Source organism: Carassius auratus, chromosome 30 (assembly GCF_003368295.1).
Source record: "Carassius auratus strain Wakin chromosome 30, ASM336829v1, whole genome shotgun sequence".
Taxonomy (NCBI): Eukaryota; Metazoa; Chordata; class Actinopteri; order Cypriniformes; family Cyprinidae; genus Carassius; species Carassius auratus.
In genome coordinates, this window is record NC_039272.1 from 20,144,695 (window position 1) to 20,163,615 (window position 18,921).

The window sequence follows — 18,921 nt, forward strand, 5'->3', positions numbered from 1 at the left end:
ATTTTTTATTTATACAATAACAATAATAATATATCTAATAATATATTATATTACTATTACAATAATAACATTGCTATGTGTACTGCATTAAGCTATCTGAGACTTGTTATAACACTTGCATATCATTGCTCTTTTGTTGCTTTTGATTGCTTCCATTGTCCTCATTTGTAAGTTGCTTTTTGCTAAAAGCGTCTGCTAAATGACTAAATGCAAAGTAAATGTAACAAGGATTTGAACTAATGACTAATTCAAGTTATTTTGCCACACTGACTTGACCTCCAGCTGCAAACAAGTGAATAGTGTCTGTTTTGTTCACAGGTGTAACTTGAGAGACCACAACCTTTCCTTCCTGACCCCGTATTGGATGATTCTCTGGAAAAGAGACAATAGTTATTCTTGGAAACGGATTCACAGTGTATTAACAATGCAGTGGATGTTGAGTGATCACATCTCATACTACACATCTTTGCTTGATCATTTTAAGCATTGCTTATTAGTTTGACACTTAGAGGGTGTCTGTATTTTTTTCTCCTGTCATGAAGAATTATGTTCCTGAAGTGAAGAGTCACAAAGCAAATGAACAGGACACTACAAAACACTGTAAAAGGTCAGTTTATTCCAGTATTTTGACATGTTTTGGCTGGTTTCCTTTTTAAGGAAACATTCTAATGTGTTGAAACATAGACTATACATGATCCAGACATGCATTCCAGTTGTCATACAAAACATTTATACATACAGTACGCAATGCGTAGGATTACTTTTTAATCAAAACATCTTTTTACAAACTGAACAGTTTCTCATCAACATGAACAAGAATCAGAGCTGACGAGTGATTATTTCAAAGCTTTGCCAAGATTGAGCTTGATGGGGAAAGAAAAAAAACAAACACATGAGAATGGCTTTCATTAAAATAGAATACTCCTTTCAATGAAGAGTGCGAATGTGCATACTTGGTATGAGACATTTGCTTGTTTCCTACTTTGCAATAAGTGTCATTAAAAAGTTGAGGCCTAATGGTTAGAGAGTTTGACTCCTTACCCTTAGGTTGTGGGTTCGAGTCTTGGACTGGCAATACCATGACTGAATAGTGCCTTGAGTAAGGCACCGAACCCCCAACTGCTCCCTGGGTGCCACAGAATAAATGGCTGCCAACTGCTCTGGGGGTGTGTGTGTGCGCACTTTGGATGGGTTAAATGCAGAGCACGAATTCTGAGTATGGGTCACCATACTTGGCTGTATGTCACGTCACTGAAATCGGTTTCAGCATTTCATTGGTCAATTTGAGTCGTACGACAATAATTATCTTTACTACAGTTAGATCATTATATTTACATACTGAGTATTATATATTCCAGTATGCGGTCTATATCTTGTAGCAGGCAACCTACTTCAGGAGCACTGCAAGTGATGACAGTTGTAGTGTATGAGTGACAGATGGCTAATTGGGAAATGTTGTCATAAAAATTTAAGCTAAATAGATAGACACAGCTAAACTAGAGGGTGTGACTGAATGAAACTAAAACAATCATTTTGTTAACAGGACCTGTAATCTGTAAACCTTTTTCATTCTTGGCTGAGATGGTGCGTTAAGGAGGCAATAAGCCTGAGGAACTCCTGTCATCAAGCCATCCATCACAAAGCTCTGGCACTGAACCAGATGTAGCCTATCTTGCTATACTGTGTGAAGCATGATAGGGGAAACAGACGTTACTCATAATGCACTGAAACATTCATTCTTGTTTTATGGTGTTTGTCTACTAAAAGTTTTATAGTCTGAAAGACGTAGCTATCATCAGCTGAACAATCAGTATATTGTTAAATGTCCATCAAAACTTGACACAGAGGAGCTGTTAAATAAAGTCGTTACTTTTGTTTACTTGTGTGTGCACAAAAGTATCATCGTAGCTTGCGGTTAAAGTTATGATTGAACCACTGATGCCACATGGACTATTTTAACAATCTTTCTGGGTCTTGAATGTAGTTAATGTCTATGCAGGGACAGAAAGCTCTCGGATTTCATCAAAAATATCTTAATTTGTGTTCTGAAGATGAACAGGTCCTATGGGGTTAGGGTACATTAGGTTAAATAATTAATTAAGTAATTTTCATTTTTGTGTGAATTATTCTTTCAAACAACAGCACAACCCATTGAATGCACTGAAGTTCTATCCCTCAGAGCCTTGTTTTCATTCCTTTTAAAAATTAAATATGACGCTATCCTGACTAGAGTCTAATAAAGTAAAGTAAATGTGTGGAGAGAGCAGTTGCTGATGCACCACATGTACAGTCTGCACTACAGGACATGTAAATGTGAACACCGATTTAACTTCTGTTCTTCTAAAAACTAGGCTTCCTCTCAATAACCGGCTTTCTGGTGTGCATGTAAACGCAGAGTCATACAGAAAGTGATTGCAAGCGAATTCCAAAGCTAAAAACCTGTTAAGATGTCTGCTCCAATTTTGAAAATTATTATGAATTTCAGAATTTATTATGAAGAATTTCTGAACAGTATTGCTAAAATAATTTGACAATACAATTAATGTTTTTCAGAGGCTGATAAAGAAGTAAATAGAACTCAAAGAAATAAATAAAACATACAAAAGTACACAAGGGTAAATAAATAAATTCCCTGATAAAACAAATTAAAACTATTTGTACATATTGAAAAGTTTCTATAAACCTTCTCAGTTTACTATGGTGAATGAACAGCTTTCGCATCAATCCTTTACTAAACATAATTCAGTACAAATATCAAAGACTCTTCTGATTTGCTTTTCCAAGAAAGAGTCTTTAGCGGATTATGAATTTAATCAAACAATCAAATGCCCATGTTTACTCAATGGACTGTTCTTACTCTTTAGGTTTAGAAATGTTTTATGTGACCTATTTTTGGTGCTGAAACTTTACGTCCATGCCCAGACCTGCACAACAAGCTAAATTTCGCACAATGCAATAACACTGGCACGTGTGAAACTTCATGATGTTGTGATTTCCCGGCACACGCAGGCTTTGAGAAGTAAAGCACAAAAAAAAACAACCTGTGAGAAAAACGGTCAAGAAAAACAAACATTTGGCAACACCGGCATGTAATGTAAAAGAACACAAAACAGCCTTTGTCTTGTACGGGCACGTGAGCAGTATCTTCACTATTAAAACCATCCAGGAATGCAGAAAGATATGATTACTTTCTATACCCTGCCAGTGACTCACCTGACTACAACACATCAACATTTATGGCAACACCTTTGTCTGTCTTTTCCAGATGTCATCGGTGCTGGTCTTGTTGTTATTACATGCACATCAATGCTGTCTCTGCCCCTCTTATTTCTTCAAAGAGACAGGAATGCAACAAGATGTTAGACAGCTCTTAGTGACTTCATACAGGAGAGGGCTGAAGTGACATTGATATAAAATCTACCCTCTGGTCCAGAATCAGCCAGAAAGCTGTGGGCTTTTCTCCTGTCCTCGCCCTCTGAGGGCTCACTGGTCCAAGAGAAGAGTGAACATGAGACCGATGAGAAGGAGATACAAATGATAGGAGACAGAGGTGTCCAGCATTGAGACGGGAGAGTCTGCATTCCCAGTTGTGGAATAGACACAGGTATTTCCCCTCAGAATGAAATGGGTGGATTTAGGAATTACAGTTTCCCTCAAATAGCGCACAACATTGGAGCTTTAAAATGTCTAGACCCCTCCATAGAGGCGTATAAGAGGTAGGGGAACCTGGCCTGTTCACCACAGTTGTAAAGATTTAAGGGTCGTGACCTGCCCAGAGTAGGTCAAAGATCAGCATTGAGAGTGAGGATGAGGTGGTAAGGCAGTGTAAAGGGATGCTAGTGGATGTCCCATGACCCAGAAATGCTACATGGTAGAAAGTTGGTTGGGTTTTGATGATGGAAGTTCCAGCAGTGCCTGTACAGTGACACCAACCTTTACCAGACCTCGCTCCTCCAGGATGTGATGCGGCAAACACAACTTGTCCTGTTCATAAACACAGGTAAATGTAAGGATAAATATAGATCAATTTCAGATACACCATTAAAAATATAGTTAAAAGGTGGTAAATGAACATAAATTTGCCATTAGAGCATTATTATACACTACTGTTCAATTGCTTGTGGTCGGTAATATTAATTCATATTTTTGAAAAATGTCTTGTGCTCACCAAGGCTGTATTTATTTCATCAAAAATACAGGGAAAACCGTAATATCAGCAGCAATTATGCCACCACTGATGTCTCATGAACCATTTCACTTATTTTTCTATTTCAATTTTCAGTTGTATTCCTATCTATGCAGGGTCAGAGAGCTCTCGAATTTCATCAAAAATATGTTAATTTGTGTTCTGAAAATGAATGAAGGTCTTACGGGTATGGAATGACTTTAAGGTGAGTAATTAATGAAATAATTTTTGGGTTAACTAACCCTTTAAGAAAAAGCTAGATAATGTTATTGAAAAATATGAATTGGATACTGATTTATCGTCATGCACTTGTACAAGGAAGAAACACTTGTTCCTACCTGTGGCACTCCAAGCTTTTTACATGCATCCAAGAAATTCTCAACATTCCGACGACACTTGGCCATACTCAGCTTTGGCTGTTAGAGGGATTGTGGACATGAAGTGTAACACCAAACAGAACCAAAAAACAACTGTGCCAGTTTTGAATGCTGAATATTTACTAATGAATTTCAATGAAACTGCAGAAAATATGACTATATTTAAAAGGATATCCAAAGGCCTCTGTATGAAACATTAAATGAAACTTACCACAGCAGGGGATGGTACATGAATGCTAGCTACAGAACGAGGACGAATGTGATTAGCCAGATGGCATAAAACAACACCATCCATCAAAGCAGCACCCACATCATCTGGCAACAACACCTTTAGCCTCGACTCGAGGTTCTGCGAACAAACACAAAGACTCGGTTTACTTCATTTGATACCAAATAAAAGAGAGTTATGTCACATGAACCAATAATCATCCATTTGCTAAATGTTGAGAGACAATCACCCGGCTGTCACATGGGTGGCCCTTCAGCACCAAGGACAGCACAGAGCTGAGGTGGAGGTTATGAAATTGGACATGATCCAGTAATTAGCAATGCTAAGCAAGTACTCTAAAACTTCAGCATCAGTAAATCTCACACTCACTTCCTACTTGGAAAGCTAGTCTATAGACATCCTATAGAAGGAACCCTATACAGTAAGTAACCAAACTGAAAGCAGCAGCAACAACTCAGACGGTGTGCCATATAAGTAGCATTCCTCATGTGACATGTGTGAAGTGGTTTCAATCTATATTATAGTGACTTCAACCCATAATTATCATTCCTTTCCTCAAAACTGAGCAGTAAACTTTTGTTCTAATAACACAGTACAATTTTTTTTCTGAAATATATGTTCCCTTTCTGACATCATGACTCAACAGTTAGAAATAACACTGTTGGTATAAGCTCTTAGTGACAAGTAGAAACATAGAGATACTAATATAGAAAGAAAGCAAGAATGCACTGTTATGACATGTGGACTCTGACAACATTAACAATAAATTTAAAAAGAACTTTTACCACTATAAACCTCTGGGATAAAATGATCAGGGTCTGACATACTGAGAAACAGAACTTGTTTATCTAGGTGTTTAATTAGCTTTACTTGGCTTAGCCTAGAGATATAAATCAGGCATTTTCCTTATACTTTGTCAAACATGCCAGATGGGTTACAGATGGGTTACATGGAATTCTGACCTGCCGCAAGAGTCTGATCTGCTCCATCTCCTCCCTGATGTGCTCCATCTTTCTCCTCATGGTGAAGCTTGGGTCTGTGGAGCTTAAGTCTTTTTGATTTCCACGGGAGAAGGCTGAGTAGTAGATACACAGTCAACATTATTACCATGTTCCTCTTCATTGCAAGCTTCCACTAATAAACTAACCTACCTGATGTTAGAGACTGTTAAATTGTTAAATATTTACATTCTTTAAATGTGGTCACTAAGGGCCAGAATTACTAAAGCCCCAGATACTGTACATGATTCTAGCAATCCAATCATATAAGGTCATTGCATGTCACACTGTGTGACATGGATCTAATAAACTTGGTAACTATATGTGTAGAATGTATGATGATCACACAAATTGACTCGTAGTCTCGTACACTGCGGTGCACATTACTATAGAAGAATGAGATAGTGGTAAAAAAAAAAAAAAAAAAAGGGGGCCATGATAAAACACTTTAGCAGTTGTAGGTTTTATGTGTGGTGAAAAAAGTGGAAGTGGCGAAAGAGGAAGGATAAGAGCCTGATGTAAGCAGGTTTACGTTTTAGCGCCACGTCATGTTGATGTCATGTCACATTTTATTGGTTGATCAGTAAATGTGGATCGGACCAGCAAACACACTCTGCAATGATCATGCTGTATCGTAGGCTATCTGGTCGCATTGAACCTTTGAACCTCTCTCACTGTACTGTGATTTACGCTGCTCTTGGTAGATTGCGCTGGTCATTCTAAAAATTATCTGTGTTCTTTGATGTGCGCATTGTCAGTAAATCATCTGCAGGATTTTTCCCTCCCATTGGCGCTTTTATGGCATATCACTCTAACGGTGCGTTTAAACTGGCACGTAACAAGTGCAACAGAGCTTGTGAAGGTAGAAGTTGAGTTTAAATGCTCGCACTGTGTATTATGGGATTGACAGTGGCTGAGAGCATCAAAAAGATTGGGGCATTCCTTGACTTTGCAAATTTGGTGTGCAAAAACCCTGGGCAACAACCAATCTCTGTGAAAGGAAGAAGATGAGACTTAAACAGGGAGTTTTTCAGAGGCGTGCTCTGCCCTAAATTTGGTACGCCCCAAAGCAGTGGCTTTGTAGCGTTTGCCAGTGGCACTGAGCTCAGATTTGATGCTGTAGTGGAAATGTACTCTAAAAAGGCTTACACACTGGATGCGGAAAGTGCAGCACTGGTCTATGAAATGCACATCGCTTTGTATCTCGAGGGCTGCGTTGCACCCATCAGCTAGCACAGCGCATGCAACAAGCGCGTGTGAAAGGGCCATAATGCTGATCTGCCCTGTTTAGTAAATCTGGCCCTAAGTTTTGAGGTCTAACATAATGGCTCTTCAAATATAAACAATAATTCTGAATGATTTATAATAAAATTTACTTTAGAATAGCTCCATAATCAATATTTTTTATTATGTTGTTGTTGCCACACTAGTTAAAGGGGTGCAATTCAACGGCAATTGAAACAGCCATTTTCAATGGCCTACTTATATGGCCATTGAAAAGGCCAAAACAATGACTCTTCTCATTTCCCTTCCTTTTTCAGAGTACTTAATACACTTATTGGTACATGTATGTCTTATTGCTATGAGGCCCTTACATGAACAACAAACACACAGAAGCATGTTTTGTCTTGTTGACACCCTTCTTCTGATAATTATACATTTTAAAAATATGACTGGATTAAGTGATAAAACAGGGCGCATTTGTGAGACTGATAACATTGCAAAACATGTGGATTTATTATTGTGTGCAGCAAAATTCTTATTGTATTTCTGTGAGAGAGGAAGTACTGGCCTTCCTTGTGCTTTCCACTGAACTGCAATGTCATGAGAAAAGTTCAAGACAATATGTGACCCTAGACCTTAAGTCGCTGGGCTATATTTGTAGCAATAGCCAAAGAAAAGCACTGTGTGGGTCAAAATTATTGATTTTTCTTTAATCCCAAAAATCATTAGGATATTGAGTATAGATCATGTTCAATGAAGAGCTTATGTAAATTTCCTACCATATGTATATCTAAACTTTATTTTTGATTAGTAATATACATTGCTAAGAACTTCATTTAGACAGGTGATTTTCTCAGTATTTAGATTTCATTTTGCACCTAATCCTAATAAACCATACATTGATCGAAAGCTTATTTATTCAGCTTTCAGATGATGCAAAAATCTCAATTTTGAAGAAATTGACACTTAAGACTGGTTTTGTGAAATTCCTGTTAAACGAAAGTGATAATGAGTATTTCTGAGTATTTCTGAAATGACGAAGAACATGAGATTTGAATGTAGTCAATATATGATGTCTGTTGAAACAATACTGTTTATGTAGCTGAGAGCTTCAAAGCTGACTTCAGACATGAAGCATGATTGCTAGGGTTTTGTCACATCAATACTACTATCGTCACTCATATACACTGAAAAAAAAAATGCTCTGCCAAGCCTTGGCAATACCATCACAAAGATTAAAGAAAAATGTCAACTAGTGATGAGAGAAAAGGAAGGGATAATACTTTACCTGATCTGGGTTTCAGGCCAAAGACAGTCAGAGTTGAAGTAAAATCATTAGATCGCATTACCTCCTGTAACAACACAAATATGGAAACACTGCAAACAAATCTGAAACATGCTGTATTTGGTAATGGATTCAGTTTCTTCTGACTGAGATGGTCTCTTATATACAGATGTTTCTCTTTCTCATGAATTTAGTGTTATACTTCTCCAAAATACAACAGGGCTATAAAACTTCCCGCAAAGTCTGACCAATAAATTACCAAGATTTTCCAAACCATTTTACAGATTGCATTAACAAAGAGCTGATTTATAGCTGATAAAATACTTGAAGCTAAGCATAGAATTAAAAAAACCCATACAGACCATGTTAAACTTATTGAGATACTAGGAGTATCATTGTTTAAGCACTGCTAATAAAATCAGTACATACCTGCATACATGCAGTGCCATTTAAAACTATATACCAAAAATTAAGCAAATAAGCATGCTTTTCACAGAAAGGGAAAATGAGGATGGAAATTATTATTTTTTTTTTACAAATACTGGACCTGCAAAAAACTTTTGTGTTTTAAAAAAATATATATAAACTGACTTTGGTAAATATTATAAAGAACTTGCATTTCATGTCTCCTTTAATTGTGGAGCTGCTCTAATGTGGTGACGTGACTCTCAGTTGGCCCGTAATAAATATTCATGCAAGAAGAATCTTGCCATTTAGACATTACAAAGCACAAAGTCTCACCTCACAATCATTGTCGTTGCCACAGGAGTTTCTTCGAGCACTTTGGCACTTATACTGTAATGAGAGACACAGGGAGGCAGAGAATTACATTCCTGATATCCATCACATCATCAGATTTTAACATCAGAAATGCATTAAGTAGTCTAGAGCAGTGGTTCTCAACCACATCCCCACTCAACACTTCATATATTATATTGAGAACCTCTCGTGTAGAGATAAAAGGATAAAGTTTGTTCAGATAAAGTCTGACGCACGTGCTGACTCTATCGCCAAGTTAAATCTGTCTGAAACCAGTCTAGTCTTAATCTGGTACATTTAGCAAGATAACCACACATTCATGAGCAGAAGCGCATAATTTGCTTCACTTCTGTTTGTCAGTTTTTCAATTTTCTGATCACAAAATGAATATACCTTTCAACCACTTCTTCAGTGTTTGTGCCATAACAAATATTGCAGTGTAAGTAAAGTAGTCAACATCTGAAGTGGATCAAAACCTTTCATCAAAGTTGTACTAAAATCTAAAACCAAAATGCGTTCTTGTCTTAGGACAATTCTGAATGTGTAAATCATTTATAACATACAGGCTTTATTTAAGAAAGAATATACAAAAAAATTATGAGAAGAGAGTAAGACATATAATAGACAAAACAAGGGAAAAAGCAACATAAATCTAAAATTATCAGTCTGGCATCTCCCTGCTTTTGTCGATATGAAGGAAGGGAAAGAATGTTCTACAGAAAAATAAGGACTAACTTCGTACACAAAATCTCAAGCATCGGACATATGACTAATAATACTGTACATAAACCTGTATCTTCAGGCAAGAGAGTTATTGTGAAGTCTTCTGGGCACAGACTGGGCTTGTCCTCGATTTTGTTCTTTAACAGTTCCATGGAAGAGCAAAACAAATGCACATTTGAAAGCGACAGACAGTTAAGGGAAATTCCCTTAGAAGGAGGTACTTTATATGGATATGTCTGTTTCTGTGTGTCCTGCCAAAATCCTATGGACCATCAATTTTAAACGCATTTTCTTTCCTTGACATTCTTGTGTTCACACAAGACATCCTCCACCAATGTTTCCTGTGACTGTGGACCAGATAAGATCTCATGGTCATGAGTTTTGAACAATTGCTTTTCACTAAATTATCAGATGTCTTTCTGCTGTGAATGGCTCTCTTGAGGTAGGACCGAAGCATCTCAGTCAAACTGAGGTCAGAATGTGCCGTTCCAGATTGCGTAATTTCCTGTCATTCTACTTCTGTGCTTTAAGCTATTGTCTTTTTTCAACACTGCTGCAGCCTATCCCAATAAACTTCTGTTTATCTGTCATGGCAGAAAGCTGTCCAGGCCCTGAGGCAGAACAGCAGCCCAAAACTAACTTCTCAGCTGGATGTGGCTTTGATGTTGATGTACCGTTTTTTCACTCCACGTGTGCTGTCGTATGTTTTAAGAGCTTCGGTTTCATCTGTTTACATAGTGTTTAATCACAGACATGTCAACAAAGATGTAAACTTTCTTGTTGGTGTGTTATCTGCATAAGCAGAATGTTTATCCATATATTGTGCTGTAATAGTTACAATTTAAGGCCAATTTAAACAAATCCTGTCATTCTATAAACTACTAATACACAGCGAATACCAGCAAGGCACCTGGAATAAGATACATATAATTTTTTTCACATGCAAAACTCCCCTCTACAATATAAAACAATTACAGCCAACTTTAAGAAAGATCACAATATATTATTTTAACATTATATGGACAGGATTAGAAACCAATGCTAATCATGCAGAGTCTTTTAAAAGCACCTCAAAAAGAATAAACTCCTCACATCTTGAATTTCCATGATTTACAAAGATAAGGACAGAAGTACATTAAGGAATCAGTCCGGGGCTGCGGTATCTGAGGCTGTTGACAAAATATCATGGGCTGAGACTAGAGGTTTCAAAGTACTGATTTACAAGTCTCATGTTGCATGAAGTAGTTACATATTTGTTTGTGTGTGTGTGTGTGTGTATGTATGTGTGTGTCTTCAACAAAACTAAAGAGGAAGGCATAAAAGTTGTATAAACGAGCAAACAAAATATGTGCGTGAGAAAAACCAAGAACATGTGGGTAATTGGGTGTATACCTTCAGGTAATCTTTTCTCAGGTACTTGTTTCTTCTCCGATCCTCATTCTGGTTGAGCACAGGTGGGACCTCCGGCCATCTTGGCTCTGAGTCACTGCTCTCTGATTTTAAACTTCCATCAAACGAGCAAGATGAAGAAGGCTGAGGGACAAATCACAAAATTATAGTGAATGCCAAGGCTCAAGATGGATTTCATGGGTCCCTAAATTAAATCCTAGCTATTCTGTGGAACTGTAAACAAACAAGTTGTCATGGTCTCATGTGGAAATCATTTCCCTCCACATAAATGGTAAATTAACATTGTGATAAATATTGATATGATTTGAAAATAATATTGTGATAATACTTTTGGCCATACTACCCAGCCCTAAGATGAGTTGTTGAAAGAGGGAGAAAAACACACACAAAAACACACACATACACACACACACACACACACGCACGCGCGCGCGAATGTACAAATGCATGGAAGCATCAGTAAAAAATTTACTGAAAACTACAAACCGATTAGCAATGAGTCCAGCACAAGTATGCTTATGAATTAATGGAGTTACATTTTAGTTGCATAATCTTTAGCTTGCAATGAATAAAATGTTGTGGGGAAAAAAAAACACGTAATGAAAACAATACACTACCATTCAAATGTGTGAAGTTGATAAGATTTTTTCAAAATGCTTTTAAAAGAAGTCTTATTCAATGAAATAACAGTTAAAACAGCAAATATATTCCTGTAAATTTTCAGCAGCCATTACTTCAGTCTTGAGTGTCACATGATCCTTCAGACATCATTCTGATATGCTGATTTGGTGTGGAATATAAATCACTATTACATACTATTATTAAAGTTGAAAACAGTTGTTTAATTTTGTTTAAAGCTATGATGATTCTGGGCCCTATTTTAATGATCTAAACGCAAAGTGTAAAGCGCACGGCGCAGGTGCACTCAGGGCGTGTCCAAATCCACTTTTGCTATTTTAACGACGAAAAAAACCCCCAAAAAACAGTCCGTGCACCGGGCACATTTCTGGAATGGGTTGTCCCTATTCTCTTAATGAGTAACGGGCGCAACGTTCAATAAACCAACCAGAGTGTCATCTTCCATTCCCACATTAAGAGCGAGATGCGTTTGCGCCATGGCGGATCGCTATTTACATGGCGGAATTTGTTGGCGGAAAAGCTGAGTGCTTCTCAAGCGAAAAAAAAAAACTAAATAATCTGCTCGTGCACAAAGTTAAAGCACGCGAGCAGATCATCTACGGGATAAGCAGGAATCCACCAAAGCTCTGCGCGATGAGTCAGTTAATATATATGTGTGTGTATTGGCACGATTGTTCGATTAATTAGCCAGTTTAATTTATCATTATAAGTAGTAATAGGCTGAATTGCAAACAGGTAGCCTTATTCTAATACATGCAATGATGGGTAGTCTAAAAAAAAGAAAAGCTAGATATTTTTATATCTATGTAGCCTACACAATAATATTATTTTACAATGTAATCCTTTTGTTTTTAATATTTGCCATGTTTGTGTGATGTGCATCCCTGTGTGTAATAAGCAAAGTCAACGAGCACTGTGGACCCTGCCAGAGGCGCATTTTCTACCAACTTGCTCTTTAAATAACAAAACAATATTGCCTTTATTGAAATCAATTAAAATATAGACTTTAGACCAGGTTTGAGTTGGTCTATGGCACGGTCTATTTTCAGCTCCTTAAAATAGAAATGCGCCAGCAATGCGCCTGAACACACCTCTTTTTTAGACCAGCACGCCCATGGGCGCACAAATGGGCGCAAATGCTTTTTTCTAATTAAACGACGTTACGCTGGACAGGAAAATGCGAACGGCACCGGACTGAAGCTGCACTGGTGCTGCACCTTGATGATAGGGTCCTCTATCTTTATTGTCACTTAAAACAATTGAATCCATCTTTGTTAAAATGAAAATATTAATTTCTTTCAAAAAAATCTTATCGACCCAAACTTTTGAAGAGTGACTTGAGAAGCTTTACTGTAAGGATAGAAATGAAGGAGGACTGTGATGGACTGAGTGACCTCAGAGAAAGCTGCATCTTCACCAGTGAGATCAGTTTCCTTAAAAAATACACACACACACACACACACACACAAAGAAAACAAAAACTTAGAATGAGGGAGAATCGAATGGAATTCATAAACACAATGATAAAGCAGAACCAGATGAAATCTATAACACATCTCCACCCACCCACATGTTTCTACATATCTTCTTTAACGTTCAGCTGAAGAAATCAATTTATACAGTTTTTGGAACAACTTGAGGGTGATTAAATGATCACTCAAATGATCATTTTTCGTTTCTGGGTGAACTAAAGTAGTGTTTGTTTCACACATAAACTAAAGTTTCTTCCCCGTTGTGATGTATATATTGTACAAGGGAAGAGGTTATTTTCCCGCCCCCACATTAGTGAACCTCATCAAAGACATGTTATTGCAAGGGTGAGGGCTCATGAGTTTAAAAAAATATGATGTATGATGCAAGTTCAACTTCTGGGTGTAGACTTAAACAACAGTCAACACACTGAGAAATGGATGAAAGAACAGTTTAAAGTATAAAAGAATAGAAAAGTTTTACACCGACTGTTAAAAGTCTGCAATCGGTTATTCATTTCACAGTACATTTCCAATGTAAGTTAGCCTGCATTTCTTACTAGGTGTGGCAAAATGAGGTGAGACATGCATTACTGCATATGATGCAGGCATGCTTATGACTTTTTGTGCAACTCTGCATGACACATACTGGTACCTGTCCACTGAAGGCGGAGGCTGAGCTGCTTCCTTCATCTAATGAAGCACTGTAAAGAAAAACAGAAATGCGCAGACATGAACCTTCTAAGCATACAATTGGTTAAATTCAATAACACGTGCTTATGTGTACAGATATGGGCATGTGTGTGCACGCTCAAGTGTATAAGGCCTGATTTGTTGTCAGGTTGTTAATCTCACTGTGCAGGATGAAAGGGATGCAAGGCTCTATGCTATTTCTTTCACTGTGCACAGTTAATGTGATCAAGTGGCCATGCATGAAGACCTACAGTTGACTGATCGAAATTCCAGTGACTAATGGTTTACATTAACCTTGACAAATTTGATGTCTGTAGCTGTAGCACTAAGAGTGAGATTGCTTTCTGCAGACAATGGCAGGCATGTCACAAATACAATTTGTATCGGTCAATTTCAACACTTCAAAGATTGATCAAATCAAAACTGTGTACAGAAAGTTCAGTATCAAATAGCATTCCCAAAATCAAACTCACAGACTATTCTAGACCTCAGTGTCACATGAATCCTTCACAAATCCGTATATTCTGATTTGCTGCTCAAGACACATTTCTTATTATTATCAATGTTAAAAACAATTGTGCTGCTTAATATTTTAGTGGAAACTGTGATACATTTTAAGAACTTCAAAAGAACATATTTACTTTACATAATCATCTAATGTCTTCCTTTTTCTGATCTTGTTTAATTTCTTGGCATTTCAGTTAGCAATTTTGTGAATTTTCTGTATTTGAGAAAATTGATCAAATTATTCTGGCTTGCACTGGTGAGCGGCATTTTTCTCGATTAGCTTACTGAGCCAGCGGTCAAATTCTAGACTGAAGCTGGCATGAGTTCACAATGAGAATGTGCTAGAAAATGATCAGTTGTACCAGAACTGCAAAATAAGCTTTGTAGAAACATTTTGGCACATTAGCATGAGCAACTAATGGCCTGGTGCACTGGTTAAGTCATATCGTTGAGCATTTGTCAGCTCAGTTTTTGCAGTGTATTCAACACAGTCAGAAATATCCGGACACTTTCTGTGGTTTCTTGACCCATTGAGCAGTTGGTGTGAAAATATCTGAGACTTTAACAAAGTTATTCCAAGGATCACATCTGAATTTAATATGGTTACAAGATGACAAAAGAAGACGTACACAATAACGCCATAAGTTTGGAGGGGGGAAAAAATATTTCCAGGTCTATATAGCCTATACCTGTCTTTGCCTGTTCACCTGTCAAATTATAAAGATTCTCCACCCTCTCATCTCCTCCTAGTCTTTTTATTGAATAAAAAAAGGGTGTTTCCAAAATCAACAAAGATATCTTCGAGATTTAATTCCTGAGCATTTTCCACCCTACAAATGCTCATTGTTTTATTTTATTTAATTAGTTGACAGGGACATTTTATATTAATAAAACATTCCTGTAAATGTAGAAGAATTAGCCAAAGGCTATTTTTCATCAGTAGTCCCTGAACAAGATGTTACAAGCCACCCTAAAGGACAATTTAATTAAAAATAATACAAAATGTAATAATTACAAAATACAAATCATACAGTAGTCAATAGGATCAAATAAAGACAACGATGCCAAAAACAAAGTGCAGCTACTTTAATGCAGTTTGTCTTTATAAATACTGAATGGTCTACTATCACTTTAAAATGAATAGCATTCATTAGCAATATATATATATATATATATATATATATATATATATATATATATATATATATATATATATATATAATGCTGTAAAAAGTACATTTTAGCTTAAGTAACTTAATGTATTACCTAATGTTAACAAATTCCATGTTATTTTAAAGTGTTTCAACTGTTAAAATTAGCAAAATTATTATTTATTTTTTTTACATCGTTTATCTTTATCTATTCGATTCTCATTTCTACCTTAGCTTCTATGCATACATTTTTCAAACATTAAAGATTAGGTAATGCATTATAAACTAACATTAAGCAGCAGTGAATATAGTATTTATAAATATCTATGAATGTTGTTTACTGTTAGTTTATGTTATCCAGGGGTGCTGCTAGGGTTTCTGTGGCTCGGTGCTCTTGTGCATTACACAACTTTTCAATAGGAGGAACTGAGACAAGTCTGCCTTGTCTATAAACTATGTTTCAGAACCAAACATGCACACGAACTGATGTGGGGAATAAAGTAAGGCCATGTCAGAGAGACATAAGAGAATGGATTTATTCCGGTCAAAAACGGTAGCCCGTTAAAAGCCTGCTATCCAAGTTGTATGCACACTGATTTGCAGTGAAAAATTAAAAAACAAGAATATGAAGGAGCTGGTTTCTTGCTGTTGTTCTGTTTCAAGTCTTTTATGGCTCTTCTACCTGAACCTTTCCTTGCCGTGTCGATTTCCAGTGAAACATTTCACACGGTAAGACTGTGAATTGTCGATAAATATCTCACGGGCATCAGCAAAACATCGGTACTTCTGTCAGATCGTGGCTCTGATAACACACACTACACGATTGTCATACACTTGAACAAGCAAGAGACTCAGATTTCAGGAATTTGTTACCGATTTCAACAAACTGTTGGCGAGCGAAAATCAGGGCTAAAATCATGCACTGTGTGCCCACCACTTGTTGAAATCATGTTTCTTGTGGTTGGTCCCTGGCCCCTTCTAATGTCTAACATCAGTAAAAACTTACTGTAATGTTTAACATTTAACATGCATTAACCTATTATCTGTTAGGAAATACATAATGTTGCAGGTTATTATTAATTAAAGTAGACTATTATAAGAAATAAGAATGTGCGTGGAGGTGTTTGTGCGTGCATCATAATACCTTCTAACAGTCTGAGATGGAGTTCTTTGTTTGGTGCTGCTTCCTGAGTGGCTGAGGAACCTGAAAGATCGGAAAATCCATTACTGCATGTTTTTGAATTCAGTCTCTGTTCGACATGCATCAGCGGGAAAAAAATCTTAAATCGTTGCATGGGAAAAAACAGAAACCATATACACAGGTGACAAAAACAGATTTTTTGGAACGTCAGATTGAATTTTTAAAATGGAATTATTAACTGTCAGTGCTAAACATGGGATTTGAAAAACAAACAGAATTTGTGTGAAGCGATTTGCTAGGTTAGAGAAGCTTCTGTGTGTCATAATATGTATCCAGTGACCTGTAAAGCAACCTATGCTTAGGATTCAAAACAATCTTTCAAAATGCATATAGTTTTTTTTTACATGGGAACTGAACCAAAACAGAAAATTCAAAAGAAAGGTGTCCATTTGTACATCTACAATTTTGGCCAAAAGGAAGTGTCAAAGTTTCAACTTCGTTTCCCACATGCAACACACTGTTATCAGCATATCATCTCGAAAACTGATATAAAATTGCAACATGCTTAAACACTTGACTGCTTGACATCATTAAACCTGGACATGCACATACTTGCTAATACACAACACCCACATAAACGCACATGACCAGATGAAATGGATGTGTGCTATACACCATCTTCTAATAACACACATCCATCATTTGAGACAAACAAACATAAAAAAAACACGCATCTCTCCTTCTACCTGTGAGCTCTCCCCGTGACTCTTCTACGGTGTATTAGACTCTCTGCCCTACAAATTAGGGATCGCCTCCTGAGAGTCAAATGTCATGTGTGCACCAATCAGATCCCAGGATTAGGTGGAGATGCAGAAAGTGATGGAGAAAGAGTTGAAAGGAGAAAGAGGAGGAATATGGTGATTCACTTGTTAGTAAGCAGAGAGGGTCCGATCCCATCGCTTCAAAACAACTGACAGCCATCCTCTCATTCAGAAGCAGCAGACTGCAAGCATGTGCATATCGAAAAAGGAACGGACAAAGTCTGCATTCATTCGTGAATCTCTCATAAATGTAAATTTAAATAAAAGAGAGCAGAGAAGGCTGAGGTATCAGAATAAGGCCCATGTGAAAGAAAGACTTAGAAAAAGTGAGTGCAGTGGAGAGGAGGATATATTATATAGGGCCGTCAATTTCCTGTGCTAATACAACTGAAATAATTTTGATGATAAAACTTAAAGCAAACAAACTCACAATACTATACTAGTTACCAGGCCTCGAAGGAAAATGGGGCTTAAAATTAAAATGCGGTCATGATTTACTCAACCTCATGTCATTTTAAACCCATAAGACTATGGTTAAAGGGACAATAAGTAACTTTTTAGGTATTTTATTATCTAAAATCAATATTTTTATTCATGAATATGCCCTCAATGGTGTGCAAATACCTATGCCAATGTTTAAACTAATCCTCGTAAATGAAGAATTTATTATCTTTTTATACATGGGACGGGTAGGTCGACGAAGGCTTCCATGTAGTTCCGCCATCTTGCAAAACTATAATAGCAGAGAGGGACAAAAAGTACTAAGCTAACGCATTTCCACAACGCGTTTTCGGTCAGAGCTAGAAACGCAGGTGCAGAGCAGTGAGAGGCGCTTGAAACTGCACCGGCACAGGAGAAGAAAACATCGTCGCCAAAACAGTCAAAAATAGAACGTAAAAGGAAATGTGACCGTAGATTACAGAAAACAAGAGTTAATGTCGGGGAAGCTTTTTCTAGGTGGAAAGAGCTAATGCTTGATAAAGATTTCAAAAGAGACGCTGAAGTGGCCTGTTTTCTTCTCGACAGGTAAGTCAGTGTTTGATGATGATATCTAACAATGCACATAATTCAGAAAATATAACGAATAAAGAAGACATAACTACTAATTACAATATTTTATGTTTTCCACAGTCCGTAATTGATACTGTAACATTCGTTTGTTAGTTGTCATGTTGCAGTTTGTTTGAAATAACACACCTGTTCACCTGAAGGAAAACTCGACGAAGTGCTATTAGAAGACATCCCGTCAAAGCTTTTTGGTACATATCGCCTACCGTAGATGCAACGCGCATTTGAAAAAGCGAGGCGC

At 37.1% G+C, this 18,921-nt stretch overlaps 1 protein-coding gene across 8 annotated transcripts in view; it reads right to left on the reverse strand.

Annotated features, from left to right (window-relative positions):
- Positions 1–597: 597 nt before the first annotated feature.
- The window catches only part of LOC113049583 (leucine-rich repeat and calponin homology domain-containing protein 2-like), a 55,315-nt gene continuing 36,991 nt past the window's right edge, over positions 598–18,921 (reverse strand). The window contains exons 12-22 of one of the 8 annotated variants that reach the window (XM_026212028.1): positions 17,538–17,606; positions 16,795–16,854; positions 13,955–14,003; positions 13,225–13,263; positions 11,174–11,314; positions 9,041–9,094; positions 8,303–8,366; positions 5,755–5,867; positions 4,775–4,912; positions 4,525–4,602; positions 598–3,984 (exon numbers count right to left, since the gene is read on the reverse strand). In XM_026212028.1, coding sequence (XP_026067813.1) covers positions 3,865–3,984; positions 4,525–4,602; positions 4,775–4,912; positions 5,755–5,867; positions 8,303–8,366; positions 9,041–9,094; positions 11,174–11,314; positions 13,225–13,263; positions 13,955–14,003; positions 16,795–16,854; positions 17,538–17,606 — 925 coding nt within the window. In that variant the 3' untranslated portion in view covers positions 598–3,864. Of the gene's footprint in view, positions 3,985–4,524; positions 4,603–4,774; positions 4,913–5,754; positions 5,868–8,302; positions 8,367–9,040; positions 9,095–11,173; positions 11,315–13,224; positions 13,264–13,948; positions 14,004–16,794; positions 16,855–17,537; positions 17,607–18,921 lie in introns of all 8 variants that reach the window. The other 7 variants (XM_026212027.1, XM_026212033.1, XM_026212032.1 and 4 more) reach the window with 7 other exon arrangements.